Genomic DNA, 18,733 nt, shown 5'->3' on the forward strand with positions numbered 1-18,733 from the left:
GAAAACAATACATTTTTATACCCTCTGGGCTGGCACAGCCCTTCCCAGCACCATCACTGTGGACAGGAACGTTTGCCACTCAAATCCCACTTGAACTTGGCTGACAGAAGACTGCAACCCAAATAAAATGTTTCTGGGCCCAAGAGCCACAGTCTGATCTCTGACCAATGATTTAATGAGGAAGATCAGGTTTGGCAATTCTCCACAGCCCTGTGAGAGACCTTTTTTTGAGCACCCAACAGAGTCTGACCTTTTAATCGGAGCAGTCACCCGCCACATTCTTCTCCATTGTCCTCAATTCACTGACTTTCCTCATTCAGCCTCAAAAATGTATCCTGACTTCCATCATCCTTACTCCCTAATCTGCTGAACGCCAAACAGTTCTTTTCCTTTCCAACTCAGAATGCACTTCACAGAACCTGCTTTTGTCAGAAATCACTACTTCATCCCCAGAACACACCTTTCCAGACTTTCCCATTCCAGCTCTTCTTCCTTCACCACAATTTTCCTTCTTTTTTTTAGCTTGATCAAGCTCGCTTAATACCCAAAATGTGTTATCCAAGAACAGAAGGCAGAACACTCAACAGCATTAAACCAGAAGGTCTGATGACCTCATAATTTCAGAGAGAAGAAACAATTGTTGATTTTTACACGTGTGTATGGACCAGATCTTCTAACATCCAAGAAAACATAAAAGACAACTCAAACCAATTGCAAAGCTCTTGTTCCCTTTGCACTCATACCCTCCCAATAAGTTTAAAAGAATTAAGGCCATAGAACTACATTTTCTGCCCCTACTTGACTGAGTACAGAGAGACGACAAGTCTTGAATACATGGGGATGCACTTGGAAGACTTTCTCCTTGATGGATAAGCAGTTCCCACATATTTTAGCAGACAGCCCAAACCAACAGCACCCACAGATCAGAGCCAGCCATCCCCAAACTTCCCCGAGAGCTCCAGGAGAGCTCCCATGCACTCAGACTTCAGGGAGGGTTGGCTGGCTAAGAAATGCTATGAAGTCATCTTCTGGACAGTGGTTTTCTGGCATATTCTTTCTTCTGTCCTCAGAAGCTTAATGGATGGCTCTGCCATTGCAACCCATGAGGCCCAGACCGAAAAAGCCTGCAATTTCAGTTTCTCTGTGCTGCAATTATGTTTTCCACAGACAAAGCTGTAAGGAGAGCAGGTGTGGATGCTCTGCTTCAACCAGTGTGACCCAGTGCTGGGCCAGGGGCAGTGCCCGCTCCCATCTTCTTGTTCTGACATAAGAACCAGAAGCCATTCCTTTCCAGCAGTCGCCTGTTCTCAGTCTCATTTATCCATGACTGTGGCTGCCGTTGGGCCGAGGGAGGCAGCAATGTAATCTCCAGTTGCAACAGAGCATTCCACTGGAAAAAACACCAAGTATATACAAGAAATATATTAGACCGGCCCATTTCTTTGGCAAGTGTTGCATTCAGGTATTTTCCCACATCTTTCATTTGGGCAAAGCTCATAGGTATTTATTCTTACTCACACTAAACGCTGTTATCACCACTTTCCATAACAATGAGGAACTACTGATAGTTCAAACCGAAGTGGAACTACACAGCAGTGTATGAGCACAAGTACAGTAGTGGGTTGCAAGTTACTTGGGATCAAGGGCAGCAATTAACTGCTTGTGTGCCACTACAACCAGCTCTCAGACTACAAAACTGACAAGAAACAACAGAGAGAAAGGATCAGGGAAAGCATAAACAGAATTCATTCTGAGAACAAAGGCAGTAGGAGTCCCTTCAGGTATGGCCTTCTGCATTGAATCCATTCTGCAGAAACTTCTCCATCATGTTCCCTAACCAAGTGCCCACACCTTGCATCTCACCAGCAGCCCCATCACCCCAGCACTGCCCATGGCTCAGGATCATTAAGCACACTTTTCTAGGTAAAGCTGCCTCACCTCCTCCCTCCGCTCCCTCACACAGAGACAGACTTTATTCAGCAAAGAAACAGAACTTTGCAGGGCTGAGCAGTGCTCTCGTGTTGGGCTGACGGCTCTGGAGCTGCTGTGTCAGACTGTCCACAACTTGTCCCTTACTGAGAGGTTTTACTCCTGGTATAAATCCAGTTACTATGTTCCATTCCATGTTTAGCCAAGAAAAGCCTCATCTTTCCTACTCAGACATGCACAGGATAAGCCCTGGCAAGTGGGAGGCCTCATATCATCACACATCCCTAAGGCTGCTCCAAACCCAGGTTAAACATTGCAAAATGTGGTTTTAATGTTTTCCAGGACACTTCCTGCTCCTTCATCTGCTTTGCTGCTGACTGCTGCAGAAAAAAATGCCTTTGGATGGGAGCAGATGGACTTTGGCAGCAGATGCTCTGGAAGCAACCAAGGGCAGAGTTAGCACTCGGTGAAAAGGATCCAGAGAAAGCACAACACGGACATTCCATGTTCCAGCATTGCCCTTCTTCCTCCTGCCAGATCCCATGAGCTCGTGTCTGGTGTGGGCATGCAGTGTGCCCACAGTCACCTTCTCTGCACGCAGCCAGCAGCTCGGTATGCCCCGGCCAGCAGGCAGTGCTCCACACCCCGACTGCAGGGAGCTGCAGGCAGGCAGCACAGCACTGCTGGAGGGAACCTGCTGCCAGGGCACGGCCAGGTACATCTGACAGCACCCAAACCAGGTGACACCACATGGACTGCACAAAGCCACGCTCAGGTCCTCGCACCCGTGTCCTGCAGATGCTCTGCGACGTGCTACAAATGGTCACTGTGCAGGGGAAGAGAAATCTGCTTGTGCTGAGAGCCTGAGGATACTGAGAGCCCGAGGACACTGAGCAGACAGCACGAACACACTCCCTGCAGATCCAAGATCTGCCCGTGGGGTTTCACAGAACCCTTCTCCTTCCCCAAATGCACACATTCATCCATCAATTAAGGAGCAATTAACAAGTCCAGCTGGAAAAGGGCCCGAGAGGTGGCTCTGCTGTCCCTTACCTGGACCCCCACGTGCTGTGGTAGCTCAGGGCTGCTGGGTGGCTCCGCACACATTGCAGGCTCTGTGGCCGCATCCACACACAGCCCCACTGCCTCACCTGCAGAAATCGCCCTTCGGTTTATTACGTCCCATCGTGCACAGCGTTACAGTCACAGTGGAAAAGAAAGAAAAGCAAACAGCAGGCGCAGCTATTTCATTATCTCACCAGTCAATTATTAACAGCAGCCCATTTTCATCACGAGCCTTTGGGCCGTGGCTCCCACGTGGCTGGAATCGAAACATTCCACGCAGATGCTGCCGAGGCCACAGCAGGGCAAGCGCTGCCCACCCCAACCCAGCACCAGCTCTGCGCTGTGCCAGCCGGGCGCCCACTCTGTGAGCACAGCCCAGCTCAGAGCAGCCCAGGAGCCACGAGATGCCACCGCTGCCAGCCTTCCCTAAAGAGCACGGCTTCCAGAGGATGAATTGAAAAAGGATGGCACAATAAACACCAAGGTGGTTCAGGGAAACACTGAGGCTGTGTTTTAAGTGCTGCAGGTTTGTGATTTCTTTTTCTTTTTTTTAAGTGCTTTTTCTCATAAAAGCAGCACAGAAGACGCAGGCTGAGGCTTTCATCTGCTTTGTGCGAGTGAAACAATTCAAGCCTCTGCAATAAATTCCTCCCTGCCTTCAAATCTATTTGCTGGAGCCTGATATTGCATTTATAACATCCTCATCTGGTGAGATGAATTCCGAATTGTTTCCAGCTGAGCTTAAAAAATAAGCCGATTTTATGCCACTATTTTTTCCTCAAACTAAGCTGCCAACTGGGCAATGTCACACAGGCAACAGCTCTCCCATTTGTTCTCATGTATGGTCTCCCAGGGGAAAAAGGGGGAAATCTTCAGATTTCTACCAAAAATAAAATAAAATAAACCCAAACACCCTGTTTGCCATGGCTATGTTCGGTGGTGAGAAGCAGCTAATTGCTCTCCAGCAGGAGCAGGCCCAGGATCCAGGGTTCAGCCCTCCATCTCTGTGCTCCAGCAGAGAACATGAGCTGCAGACTTGCTGATGGTGACTGAGAACAGAGAGCTGCTCCCAGCAAGTTACTGAGTAACCAGCTCCTGTTCAGTCACTGCCTGTAACAACATTTTCTGAAAGCAGTGACTCGGTATCTGAGGGAAGGAAGCCAAAACAGGAGGTGAGGGGATGGCTTCAAGGGGTCTGAGCCATGGGGGGGTACGTGCTGCACTGTGCAATGACCAGCTGGAGGAAAAGCAGAGTGCCTCAGGCACTGATCCCTGCCTCTGCCAGGCACTGCAAGGACAGCAATGTTCAGCAGCTAACCTGTTGGCTTCAGAAAGTTCAGTTCAGCTCCTGGATTTGCCAGAAATCTTTGCGAGCTTTGGCACTTGTATCAGGAGAGCTGCTAAGCCCTCAGAAGGCACCAAGGTTGTGAAGGCAGCGAAACGTTTCCTGGATACAGCAGAGTCCACATTCCCTCTCCTGATCACTCTGGACGAAAGTTTCACAGACACTGAAGTTCTATGAAATTCAAGCATCCTTAAAATGAAACGTGTTGGCAGGCATCTCCTGTGTGCAGGCTGGTGACAAGTAACGCTATTCTTCCCACACTGCTGAGGGGATAAATCCATTAAGAAGCGAGGGACCCGCAGCCCCGACCCCTAAACCAGCACAACTCTTACTGGTAACTTAGAATAACGTGGTATTATGCATACAATAATCGCATTCACTAGTTAGTCCAAACCACAGATCACATGCCTCCTAATGCTCCTCCAAAATGACAGACCGGGCGCCCTGTAAAGAAGCTGTTAAGCTACAGACGCAGCCCACGATGGCATGCATCTCCCAGCAGGGCTGCCTGGAGGTGGGTGCTGCAGGGTCCAGGGCCAACAGGCACTGCAGCTCCTTCAGAGCCCCCAGCTGTCACAGTAAATCCACATTGTGCAAATATTAACTATGAACCCTTCTCCCAGCCTCCACACCAAATGCTGCAGGTTGGGCTGAACGCCCTTGGCCGTGTCCCCACATTCTCCTCAATGTGATGAGAGCTCACAGCGATCGCATGATGTGCAGCAGGGAGACCCCAAAGGAGAGGGCTTACAGGTGCTCCTGGCAATAAGAACACTGCAATGCATGGGAAAAAGACAGAGAGCTCCCTCCTGTGCCATGCAGCCACGCACACAACAGCTGCTCCTCCAGCACCAGCAGGGAGTAACTGCACTCCTGGGAGATCATCACACCACGAGAAAGCACCCTAAGGTTTGTCATCCACAAACTTCCATGGTAGTAACAACAAATGGTTAGGAATAAAGATCATTAAAGGGTTTTGTAAATACAACTGAGCTGAGATTCATTTTATTTGTCCTTGGGTTCCTGAACATTTATAGTGTCTTTCCAAACTCTTCTGTCAGAAATGGTGACACAGTGCATTTCTGAACTGGAAGCTGAGACACCTGGGAGCCTCTGGACTGACACAGCCTGTGTCCTCAGAGATGCATCTGATCTCGTAACATTCAGGGCACAGAGCTCTGCAGTGGCCATCAGCACACCCCCCCACTGCTGCTCTGCCACAGGCACAGCATAAAAGTGCTTAGAAGCAGAAAAGCAGAAATCCATCTCTGGGACCAACCCTCACCTCTGAATACTGCTGTACAGAGCTTCTGCCTCAGGCTCCCACTGCTGGGGTGAGTTCTGCATGTGCATGCAGCTCCTGAATACACTGAGCTGTATTTCTGGTTAAAATGCACAAAACAGCTGCAGCCAACAAAGAAGGCCGCTGCCAGTTCACCTTAATAGCGCCTGATGCTCTGCCACTCTCTTCTAGCACAAACCATGTAGCACCACCAAAGCAGCAGTGCTGCTGTAAGCCCATGCTGCTCCTGGAGCCCCAAAACCGTTGCACCACAGGTCAGAAAGCAAAACCCAGAGGGAGTGTTTGTTTGTGCAAACACAAACAGCAAATGCTACCCATAAAGCTGTAATCCACCCAGAGGGCTGTTACCTCTCAATGTTATTTTCATTACTTGGCATCAGCTGGGTTACAGATGGCTGCTCAGGGTTACCGGCTTCAAAAACTAGGTCAGTGGTAGCAGAAATAGGAAGAAAAACGTAACAATCTCAGGCTTTACCAACCCGAACCATCTGAATAACAGCGGCCTAACAGAGAAAATAATTTCCCTGAGAGTCCTCATTAACCCCAGGCCTGGCAGCTGTACTGCTGAGCGATCAGAGCAGTGCATGGGGCAGAGGACTGGAGCATCGCTACAGATGCACACTCAGTGTCTTTTACCATCACCCTGTAATTCCTGCAGGAGTTAATCCTGCTGCGTAACCTTACAGCAAACACACTCAGTGGCTCTCCAGCATTTCCTAAGATGTACTTAATTTTTTGTTAGCAGGTTATAGGCAAAAGGCAATATAATGGCACTACCGCTGCTGTAATTCATACAGACGTGCCCCGGATCAAAGACCAATGTCCCTTCACTCCTCCAGTCCCCAATTTCATACAAAGCATTCTGCAGCCAAAGCCACTCAGAGAGGCTTCCCCTGCCCTTGCTCCCATGGAGATGGTTTCCCAATCCCAGCAGTATGGGCAGTTTCAGCACACAGGGCTTCCAGCTGCAGTGTGGAGCAGAAGCAAACAGCTGAGTGCCAAGGAAAAGCAGGCACCAATGCCAGCAGTTACCTGAAATGTTGGTATTGCTGCCAAAGGCTTTGCGTTGTGAAAGCACAGCCATTCTTACAGCAACAGAAACCTCTGCTGCAGGCTTTGACCGGGTCAGGTTATGGGATTTGTTCCCAGAAAATATGTAATTGTGGGTCTTTAGGTCAGAGCAATCAAATCATATTTGAAGGCCTGATTAGAAAAATAAAACCATGTTTAGCTGAACAAGTTTCCCAACTGAAAGCACATTGATAGCGTGTTTAAGTGCTAAAACTTCAGAGCCTAAGCTCTTTGAACCCGCAGAATTCTTGGGGAACACCAAACATTGTATCACACAACACAGTGACGGTTTGGTGCCTTAATCCAAGGGCTTCAGCAGCCTGGATAGGCATACAGCGGGCTCAATGCCACTGTTTAGTGCAGTTTCTTAAACTAAGTGAACTTGATCAGGTACAGCTCATGCACTGCCAGAGACCCATGGGCCACAGCCAGGAAACTGCTCCAGTCACTGAAGTGCAAACTGTACCAATGGAAATAGCAGGCATGCAGGCACCTTGCTGCTGCTGGGGGCTGGATTGAAGAAGATAGCCTTTAACATCCCCTAAAGTAAAATACATTCAGTTTTCCATCACATTTATGACCACTTCCTAACGTCTAAGCCTCATTTTAATAAGATCATACTAAACACGGTATACATCTATTGAATAATCCGTATGTTTTACCTTTTTGTTTTACCTTTTTTAACCCAGCACATCCCATGCAAATACCTCAATAGCTTTATTTGTACAGAGAAGCAATGGATAAGGGAGCTCTTGCACAATTAAAGGTACTGGGAGAAGAGGACAGAACCTCTAGAGCCACACTGGACCTTTCCCCACCATGGCTGCAGCTTGTGCAATTCCAGCAGATCCCACACTGCAGTCACTCCCTCGGTGTGCTGCTGCTGGGAGGGGAGACACCATCCTCAGCCCTGCTGTTCCCATGTTCTCTGTGCCATCCTCAGCACCAGCCTATCCCTCCCAGCAGCAGCTCTAGTGTGCACCGGGTTCTGCACCGGGATGAATTGGTTTGCTCGTTTAACAGAAGCTGCTCAGGAACTGATTTGGGACTGTTGCAGCTCAGGGTGGCACAAATGTCAGAGTCAGTGCAAGCAGGGAGCAAAGAAGAGTGCACTACTGGGTCAGAGCAGCACTGAGCAGCAGAACCAAGCAGAAACACACCCTGAGATAACTGCAGCAGCAGCAGCACTGCTGAGCTCCCTTCTGCACCACCGCAGCCTGGTGCTGAGCAGCCCAATTCCTGCAGCCCTTCCTCTGATCTGTGGCCACGTGTGCTATCAGCAGAGGGCGGACCCTCCCTGTGGGTACCAAAGGTACCAACCTGTGCCCAGCACAGGCAGCCACAGCCCTGCTGCACGCCCACCTCGGCTCTGGTGCTGTAAAACCCTGAGCTCCACAGGCTGGCCAAGTGGAAGGGTGTTCGAACAAGCAGTGGGACATTTCTGTCCAACAAAAGCATCGCCGCTCACAAGTTCTATGCTTTCTTTTTTTCCAGAGGTAATTATTGAGCCAGAATGTAAACGAAGCTTGTGACTGCATTTAAAGGAACGCTCGGGGATCGCACAGTGGCAGCAGTGAGGAGCAGCACAGGATGCTGCTCCACCACTTCCCAGGCAACCGAGGCCCATTTGTTTCTCTCTCAGGCACCGCAGAATGCGAGAGAAGTAAACAGAGAAGGACAGCAGGGTTCCCCTGGGACAGGGGCCCGTGTGAGCAGCTCCCCAGCTGCTGCCTGCTCTGCGGTCAGGACAGGTTCCTCCCCTGCACTTAGAGAAATGAAGAAGTGAGGGGCTGGGGGACATCAGTACGGTCGCAGGGCAGATGCAGGCACTCTGCTTTCTCTCACAGCACTCTAAAACAATGGTGTCTTTGTTATGGGGAGGCTAAATAAATAATGCAGCCATCAGATGACATAAGGAAAAGGAGCAATACCCGACTGAGTTCCAAATACAGGCTGGTGCAGCTCTGCCACCATTGCAGGTAAATAGACAGAAGTGCAAGCCGGCAGCTTGCTGTTCTTTAAGGCAAAAAGTGCCCAGAGTTGATAGGAAGACATGACATGAAGATCCTTGGTATTAATACAGTTCAGCTCTGGATGACAACTGGTAACATATTTCTTTTCCATATGCTTTCATTTACTGCACTGGAGTCGATGAGCACATGAACCCAGCAGGAGTGAAACCAATGGCTCTTGAATGCAGCTTTTGAAGAAAATCCATCCATCATGCAAGGCAGCTCAAGCACGTTTCAAGAAGTAGAAGTGCTGTTATTCTAACAACCAAACTCTAAAAAGAGTATCAGAGGTCTCCAAATAGACATCGCATCACATCACATCACTAGAGATGTGACACAGAGCTTTGCATGCAGGCCATCCACAGCTCCCAGAGCCATCCCTGGAATTCCCCTTAGAAGCACAGCACCACCCCCAGCTGCTGACAACACAGCAGCCCTCAGCTGTGCTCCATCTCTGTGTCACCACCATCATGTGTGGGTGGAGCGAAGGGCTCTGCTCACACAGGGAAGAGGAGAAGCAGTGCAAAGTGGAACACAGCAGAATAGGAGAGCACTGAGGGCAGAGCAGCAGGGCAGGGAAACAGCAGAAAAGGCCATCACAGCAAGGAAGCTTAAAAGAGGTGTGAGCAGAGGGGAAAATAGATCAACAGGAGTGCTGTTCTGGAAGAGAATGGAGAGGAAGACAAAGATTATATGGAAACTAGAAGAGCCTAACTTGGCTGGGCAAAGAGATCAGCACTTGAAACCAAGAAAGTGACCATATCTCTTGCTGACAAGTCCCTGGTTTTAGCAGTCATAGTGACTTACAGTTGCTTGTTTACACTGATTATTTACATTCATTCTCTTTACATTTGCCCTGCATTTCATTCACTGCACGAGGAGTCTCAAAGCTCAAGCCTGTGCTGCCATAGTACTGCACACCCTGACAGCGAGTCCAGGCACTGCCATCATCTGCACATCAAAAGGCCACAAATAGCTCGTTCTCAAACACAAAGCCTACACCCACACATACACAGAATAGAAAATGTAAATCCTGTATCACTTGTAACGCACAGGACTGGATTTGGGTGTGATTTTCTCATTGCCCAACCTCCACTCCGTGCACAGCCAGAGGAACCTGAGGTTACCAGACGCCCCCAGGAGTGGTGCAACCAACTTCACCCCCAGCTCAGCCCATTCATTCTGACTCCCCACAGTATTCAGTGCCTGAACCCTCAGCCTCTCTAAGCCACAGAATCATCTCTTCCCTGACAGCAAAGAATCTTCCAGGAAATGTTCCTGTCAGGTCATGAAATATTTGAACACATTTGTTCACTTTTGAAAACGTACAAAATTAACATGAAGTTCCATTAAGCTCAGCTGGATCTCCAGGTCTGCCACACGCCTGCAGAAATGGTGAGCTGATGTCACAAGAGCAGATGATGAAGAGGAAGGTGACAGAAACTGGAATGTGTTTAAGGACTGAGCTAAGTGTATGAGACTTGGCACCATATTTCTAACACAGTCTTTTCTTTGCAAATAACTTCTAAAGAAATTAAAACTTGATTTTAATAACTAAGGTTAGCAAAACATCACAAACAAAAAGGAACTAACTGCAATTAGCTCCTTTTTCCCCTCCTCGTTGCTTTCAGCTGTCTGTATGAAAATTATCCATGCCTATAATTATGTTTAAAGAACATTCACTGAACTCCTGCTCCATCTGTGTCCGCCCCACCCCTCCCAGCCCCACTCCCACCCTCCCAGCTCTGACAGGTCCTGGCACACAGTCAGTGGCAGAGCCCACAGTTCCAGTGTGGCCAATGCCCCCCAGGAGCCCACAGTGGCAGTCGAGCTCTGCACCTGAAGGCATGGGCTGGAGGCAGCCGGGTCATTTGGCCCTTGGGATGAGCCCAGCGTCAGCCCAGCCATGGCTGGGAGCTCCTGGAGATTCCAGCAGGATAAAGACAATCCTCAGACATTTAAGGTGTGCATTTCTTGGTGATTATTAATTGGCCAGACCTGGGAGGCTCTTCAGAAGGAAGAACAAAAGTGCATCCCTAATGCAAATGCATGCAAAACAAAAATTAGTTCCCTTCTCCAAAGCATGGGAAATGCAGCTGTTCAGCGACAGCTCAGAACTCCTGAAAATAGGGAAGACAGCATTTTATGCTCTAAGATCATTGTTAGGGACACAGGGTTTGTTCTACTCACGTTGTCCCAAAAACCCAGACCGAGCAAACAGCCAGAGTGCAAATTATCAGCTGAAACAAACTCCAGCAAAGTCAGAACAAGGCAGCAAGCAGGTTCAACTCCAAAGCTGACTTTGCTGTTCAAAGAACAGGAGGGTTCAACTCTGAAACACAGCAGTATGGCAGCACAGCAGCTGGGCAGCACTCCCACATCCCCAGCCCTGCGTGTGCTCAGACTCGCAGCTCAGCACCAAACCCAGCAGACAAGAGGCAGCATCAGAGCGCACAAAACCTCCCAGGTGGATTCATAAGAAAATCATTTGCATCTGCTCTCACCAAACAAACCACTGGAAAGTCTCCTGGGATTTTCTCCCCCTCCCCTGCAAACAGCTCTCCTTCCCAGCCACACCTCTGCCCGGTTTGTTCACCTTGGATTTCTGTTTTTCAGCTGTATGCTCAGGTCGGTTCACAAGTTTTAACTGTAACGTTTTCCCATAGACTTTCACTCCGAAGCACACACTGCTAAGAGACACTTCACAAACACAACACTTCCGAACATCGTACATCACGGCGCTCGGGAGTTCAGCTCGGAATTGCTCAGCTCACAGCAAATTGATCAGCTCACAGCAGTGCAGTGCATTCGCTCTGCTCCATCCCGGCGCTCAGCAGACCTGTGCTGCTCAAAGGAGACCCCGCAATGCCCGGCCCGGGACGTCCGCAGGAATTAGCGATGCAGCTCAGGCCGTGACCACAAAGATTTGAAAGCCTCCTGCTGAGGACGGCACAAACAAGCCACGTTGGTGCACAGCAGAGCCACCTTAGCCGTGTAACGCCGCTTATTCTAATCTACAAAAGGGCTCTTTTCGCCGCGGAGGTAACATCACATTGATACAATCATCTTTAAGACCATTTTAGCAGCCAACAGGACAGCGTACCTTTAGCGTTGGACAGATGAGAGCCCCTTTCCAGCTGGGACCGCTTCAGGCAGGAAGGAGTCAGCGCCCTACGCTGCCAGCATCGGCTGCCCGCAGTAATCCATACGGCAGCCCTCGAAAGCGCTCCTTCAGAACTTCCCCGAGCTCCTCAGGGCTCACCGGCCCTCCTCCAATCGCTGCATGAGCGATCCCTCCCCCTCCTCCCTTCCCAAACCCATCCACCTCCGTTCAGTCCCAAATCACTTTCAGATGGGTAACGCGCTCTCAGCACTCGGACCCGAGCAGCGCAATTCACGGAGCGGAGCCGGAACGGATCCCGCTCAGCTCAACGCCCGCAGCGCTGCGAGCGCCCGGCCGCGGGGAGGCACGGAGGTGGGGTCAGGGGAGGCAGCTGGGAGCGGGAGCTGCTGGGCCGAAAGGAAGAGAGCCTCCCACATACAACACACACATACAACACACCACACACACATACGGACACGGGGAAAGAGCGGAGCAGCTGCCCCGAAGTCGTGGGAACGGGCAGCGCTGGGCAGAGTAACGGCGTGGGTTCCCTTCCGCGGAGTTCCGAGCTGCCCCGATGGGCTGCCTTACAATTCAGAGCTTTTCTCGCTGGGGGTCACACAAGGACACGCGTGGCAGCCCAACAAAACCAACAATTTCCTACCTTACAGCCACGACCCGGTCGCGATGAATGCCGGCGGCTAGAATGGCTGGAATTGCTGTTTCATTGAAAAACGATTTGAAAAATCTGAAACACCTCACATGTGGGTGCTGTTATTTACCTGGTGCCTCTGCTGCCCCAGGCCAGGTGACAGCAGCAGGATCACTGCTGTCTGGTGATGCTTGCAAGTCCCTTCCAATGAACCGATCTGAGGAAGCGGCAGATCTCAGCTCCGCAGCACACAGAGACAGGAGGAGGAATGCCAAGCATCAGCCCCCATCTCCTGGCTTGTCAGTTTATTTGGGTTTTTATCCTTCCCGTATCTAAAGAAAAATAGAAAGGGAGAAGGACTTCTGCAAACCTATTTCTGTGTTTATTAGGAGTGCTTTGGTTTGTTTCTAATGACTCTAACCCAAATTGTGCACCTGATGACAGCACTGCATGGTATCACTGTGCAGAGAAACCACACTAACCAGCATCCCAACCAGCACAGCAAAGCCAGCACCTCACCTCCTACCTTCCTCTTTAACAAAGGGCAGAGCCCGAGCTGCCTCCCAGCCCCGGATGGATTGAGCAGCAGGGGAACGAGCTCTCATCATTCTTTTTTAATGAATATCTGATTACAACGGGGAGAGACCCAGCAGCTTCTGTGCTGTATTTGCTGAGCGGGTGAGGCTGAGTGCCGTGCTTGAACTCTGAATATCAACATTTATCACCTATCATCACATGGCTGATGGGAAACAACGCATGCATGAGTTGTAAACCAAGGTTTCAGTACAGAGGAGCTGTAAGTGAGCACTCCAAAGCACGTACCTTCACTGCAGCAAAACTGACAAAGCCAAGCAGCCCCAGCAGCCCACGAGAGGAGGAGGGCCGGGCTCCATTCCAGCGACCAAAGGAGGGCTGCCCTGTGCCAGGAGGTTGTTTTCACTAAGGGTGAAGTACAGCTTTTCTCACACCGCTGCCTATTCAGTCACCAAACTCGTGTATTAAATGAACCAACTGACTGCCCTGCCAAGAACAGTTACTAATTCCAGGGGTACAAAGGGCCCATGGGGTCTCTCCTCAATGCTGTGCTACACGCTCAGCTTCCAGCGCTGCTGGCAACGCATCCAAAGGAGCAGCAGAGCACTTCTGCAGCACGCCCTGCTCCTGGCATGGAGAAGTGCAGCTCATCTCAGCAGTGCACGCAGCAAGCTTTGCACTCAGAGCAGGACACAGCTCCACAGCAGGCACTGAGCTCAGTTACAGTGTGCGTGCAGTTAGCTACGGGTCTGCAGCATTATTAAGGGACCTTACAGAGAGCACCTGGTGCTTCTTGTATTTCACAGCGCCCTGAATCAGCTCAGCAAGCCCAAGTGAAGCACTTTGTTGGGGCAGAACCAGCTGCACCTGCAATCAATGCTTTCTCTCTCTTGTGGAAGCATACAAATGTCATTATCTAACACAGGGCAAAGGCACGAGTCTTCTTCTCTGCTGTATCAAAATTCAAAGACTGCTGTTTGTTTGTGATAGTACAAATATGGTACTTGGTGAGGAAAAAAGAAAAGATGTTGGAGAGCAGCTAAAATAGTCATGGAATGGCAGAAACCATCGTCACGTTTGTCTGACACTGACAGAGTGTCAATGGTTTACAAGCACAGGAGAGCAGCAGATCAGCTCGTCATGTGTCACTGAAGGATGTACTTTTAAAATGAACCAACCTCATCCAAAGCTGCATTGCACAGATGGCCTTAGATCTGATGGAATCCCATGGTACCTTCCATCACAGTCAAAACAGCTTTAAGAGATCTAAGGAAAAAGGTTACGTTGTTTCACATCAGAGATTGTTATCTGAATTAACCTTCCACTCAAATGAAAGAATTCTGGAAGTAAATCAGGCATCCCCTGAACGAGCACTCCTTACTTAGAAGCCCTAAGATGTGAAAGCCAGATTACAGGTGGCACTTCCCTAGATTACCGATAGCACAGCTCTAATTAAAGGCACCTGGCATGAAAACATTTCCTCACACATTTCCTTATTAAATAAAACAAGAATCCATCCCTTTCAAATCCTGCAAGAAGAGTTTCTAAACGCTCCGAGCACTCAGTGCTTCTCCAGATGGAGTCTTCGGGAGCATCTTACACACGTTAAGCGATGCCAACCGGCGTTGTTGCTGCACTGTCTTTAAAACCTAACCCACAAACACCGGAATCCCCGCTGCTGGCATCTCTTCTCCTGCCGGCTCCCCCTGCGGGCCGATCCACGAACAGCCGCGCATCGCAGCTCAGCGGGCGGAAAAGTTTAACGCTGAGCAGCGGGGTTTGGAGGTGAGACGCTTCCACGTGCGAAGGCTCAGCCCGGCCGCACGCACACACGTGTGTTGCACAGCCAGCTGCGGAGCTTTGCCTTCGGTTTCTAATCGCAGAGAAATCTCACACAGCTGAAACGTATAAAAGGGCTCGTGCTCGAAGGGTTTTTTTCTTGAATGTCTTTGGGGGAGGCGTTGTTAGGCTGCGGCTTTGAAGAGCATGGAGGGTACCTGGAGGATCTGCGTTTGTTTCTATTGCTGCCTTCACTGGCTTTCTTGTAGCATCCAGTGCTCCCCCCGCTCCAGGGATCGCGCAGCGCCTGACAAACTCTCCGGGCCCCCGGGAGCTCCTGAGCTCAGCCAGCTCCACCCGCTGCTGCGGCTGCCCCAGGGCGTGAGCCGAGGTTATGCCCTCCTGCCCCCCCTGCTCAAAGTGCTGACCGACCAGGGACGTCAGAGCTGGGAAAGCGGGACCCCCAGGCTTCAGCCGGACTCCCGAGCCCTGCGGTACATGAAGCGGCTGTATAAGATGTATGCCACCAAGGAGGGGATCCCGAAGGCCCACAGGAGCCACCTCTATAACACTGTTCGACTTTTCACCCCGTGTTCCGAGTGCCAGCACCGCCACAGGGATCTGATTACAGGTAGGTGTGGAGCCGCCCAGCTCAGACTGCTGTAGGCGTTTTGGTTTTGAATAGGAAATCTCGTGCCAAGGTATCCTAAATACAGCACCAGAAAGCAGTGGTCTGAATCTGAACCAACTTCCAAAAGTGAATTTTAAGGCTGCTGTTAACATTCGTAACTTGAGATGAAAAATCATTAACATAAACCATATTGTAAGTTCATTAAGATCTATAGAGCCCTCATCTGACTCTAAATCTTTTGCTCTCTGTGAGTTTGGGGATCCCTTACTGCACTTGTGTGGTCACAGGGAACAATTTCTAACTCAGAGGGAAAGAGGCAGTGCTGAGCAGTGAGAGAAGCAGTGTGCTGAGCATTCTCCACGCCTGGAGAGAGGGCCAGCACAGGGCTTCCCCAATCCCAGAACGAGATGGAAATCCCACTAAATACAAATAACATCATGGGAAATGACAAGAACAGTGTATCCTGCAGTAGGGGTGAATGAGACAGAAACACGCATTCAAAATAGCTTGGAAGCTGTCCTTTCTGCTTCGTAAGAGAAAAGCAAACTGACAAAAATGACTTTCTGCTTTGCTGTTAGTCAGAGTCACTGGCAGCTGTTGGTCAGCAATATGCGAGCAGGAAGAATAACTGCAGTTAATGCTAAAAAACCTGAAGTTTTAAAGGGAACCTGGCAGCACGCCTTTAAAACTGACACTATTTCATTTTATGGTTTTCTGTACACTTCAAAGCATCTGGTTCCTCTTTCCCCTTCCCAGAACTGAAAGGACAACTGCCAATTTTGTGTGCTGCTCCTTACCTGCATGCTAATGCCTCTTAAAAGCCTTGGGCCGCCTCGGTGTTGTTGGTAATGTTTGGTTCTGACCTAGGCAGACATTCCATATAACAAAAATACAGGCATCTAAATTGGTTTCTTTTGCTGCTTAACGATGTCTGATTATCCACTGTGCCGTAGCATTTATGTACAGGTGACAAATCAGGATGCACTAACTGCAAGATCTCTGTTTCCCTTCTCAGGAGACTTTCACTCGGTGGATTTGCTCTTCAACCTGGATCGTGTCACTGCTCTCGAGCACTTACTCAAGTCTGTCTTGCTCTACTCATTTGACACCTCGGTTCCCACTTCTTCCTTTACGTGCACGTGCCATTTGTCTGTGAAGGAGCATGACTTTTCTAGCCAAGTATGTCCCAGCGTTTCGCACTCCGTAGCGTTTAGCCTGCACTTTGAAGTTAGAAAGCGCAAGTGGGTTGAGATTGATGTGACTTCTTTTCTGCAGCCTCTCATTGCTACTAACAGGAGGAATATTCACATGGCTGTGAACTTCACTTGTCTTTTGGGTAACCCGCAACATAACACTGAACAGGATAATCTCATTAACATGGCTCTGGTCCCCCCTTCTCTCCTTCTTTACCTAAACGATACCAGCGAGCAAGCTTATCACAGGTGGAACTCACTGAGACACAGAAGGAAAAGCCCGGTGCGGCCCAAGCAGAGGAGCAGCCTGTTTGCTGCTGTGCCAGGTGGCGAAGGAAGAGAGAACACGCAGGGTAAAAGGGCATCTCGGCATCGAAGGGCAGAGAATCTGAAGGAAGCTCCAGCAACTCCGCCTCAAAACTTGAGTGAATATTTCAAACAATTTCTGTTTCCTCAGAACGAGTGTGAGCTCCACAGCTTCCGTTTAAGCTTCAGCCAACTGAAGTGGGACAAATGGATCATAGCGCCGCATCGGTACAGCCCTCAGTACTGCAAGGGCGACTGTCCCAGGGCGGTCGGGCACCGCTACGGCTCTCCCGTGCATACAATGGTGCAGAACATCATCTATGAGAAACTGGACTCCTCTGTTCCCAGGCCCTCCTGTGTTCCTGCTGAATACAGCCCGCTGAGCGTCCTGACCATAGAGCCCGATGGCTCCATAGTCTACAAGGAATACGAGGACATGATAGCTACTAAGTGCACTTGTCGGTAGTGGGTGTCCCCTGAGCTGCTTCATGCTTAGTTTGGGTGTTTTGCATTCTCAAAATACTTGTAGCATTTGTGTAATTCTAGCAGCTCTTTCAAACTGAATAGGATTTAGCATGGGATAAGAGGGTGTTTATATAATAGCACTATTTTTGTAGCCACTTGGTCTCTCTAGAATGTGAAAATAAATGTAAATATCTTTTTATTGGAATAATCTTGCATTTGAACAGAAGTGGTTTCAACTACCAGATGCCTATTTTAAGCTGTTTTGTTACAGATTTAATAATAAATAAAACAAATGCTTATCACTCGTATCACTTAAATTCAGTGTCTGCTGGTCTTCCTCTGTAAAAAGAAATCCTTTGTAATGATGCTTTGCTAAGTTTCTAGGGAAAGAGGAAAGCTTAATATTAAAATTACCTTCTCAGTATTTCATTCTTTTTCCTTTCCAAATTTCCAATTCTCCCAGCACTTTTCTTGTGGGAATGTTGCAGAAAATGCTTATTGCAGGCTGAGAACTCGAACTAAGGGAACTTTGGCTGCAGCTCACACGAAGGACTGCTTTCATAGGGATTTTTTAATAGAAGAATGCAGCTCTGTTTTGTGTTTTTTTTTTTTTGTTTTGTTTTTTGCAATAGCTAAGAATAGCTTTTAAAACAATTTGTGAATGCATTGTTGCATAAATTCCTCCATTTCCTACCAATCCCTAACATTGGATCGTGACAAAGTTCTATGCAGCCTGGGGGGGAAGCACAGCACCCAAAGGGGCTGCATGTGGCTCACAGCATGCTGCAGGGCAGCAGGAGTGCTTCAGGGCCTCTGCGTGAGCCTGAAGGCGGTGTGGAGCTGCGGTGCTGCCTGGCACAATGCAGCCTCTGCTGATTGTGTTAGCCTGGGGCTGCTGCACTAAAAACAGTGCTTGCTTTGGCTCAGTGTGAGGGTACATGATTCTATGATTCTATACATCTTACCAAGAGCTCAAGGCAAAATAGCGCCAGGTCAGCGCTGTATTTGATTGGGTTGGAAAAGGGTTCCTTGCTTAAGAAGTGTCACTCCCACCAGTCCATTTCAAACGATGGGAATTCAGCTCCGCCAAACGTTTGTTTATTTAAAGTGGCCTCCTTTCAGATGATCTCTGTGGTTCTTTTCTCGGTGATAAATTCTGGCAACATCCTTTGGTGACTTCTTCTCACAGCATTTTTGTGGGGACTGAAGAGATCGGGTGTGCTGCAGCTGATTCAGCAGAAATAACTATGGAGGTGTAAAACAAAGTTACTGGGTCTTCAGCACGAGTGTGAAAGAGCAAATTCGAGAGAAAGCATTCAGGCTACGGAAGCTGTAAAATACAGTC

At 49.3% G+C, this 18,733-nt stretch overlaps 1 protein-coding gene across 1 annotated transcript; it reads left to right on the plus strand.

Moving 5' to 3' along the window:
• Nucleotides 1–15,000: 15,000 nt before the first annotated feature.
• Nucleotides 15,001–17,389, plus strand: GDF9 (growth differentiation factor 9; the record flags this gene model as incomplete). Its single annotated transcript, XM_079542534.1, has 2 exons — nt 15,001–15,424; nt 16,440–17,389. The coding sequence occupies 2 exons, from the start codon at nt 15,001–15,003 to the stop codon at nt 17,387–17,389; spliced, it is 1,374 nt and encodes a 457-aa protein (XP_079398660.1).
• Nucleotides 17,390–18,733: the final 1,344 nt, after the last annotated feature.

Source organism: Tetrao urogallus, assembly GCF_951394365.1.
Source record: "Tetrao urogallus genome assembly, chromosome: 14".
In the NCBI taxonomy this organism is placed as follows: domain Eukaryota; kingdom Metazoa; phylum Chordata; class Aves; order Galliformes; family Phasianidae; genus Tetrao; species Tetrao urogallus.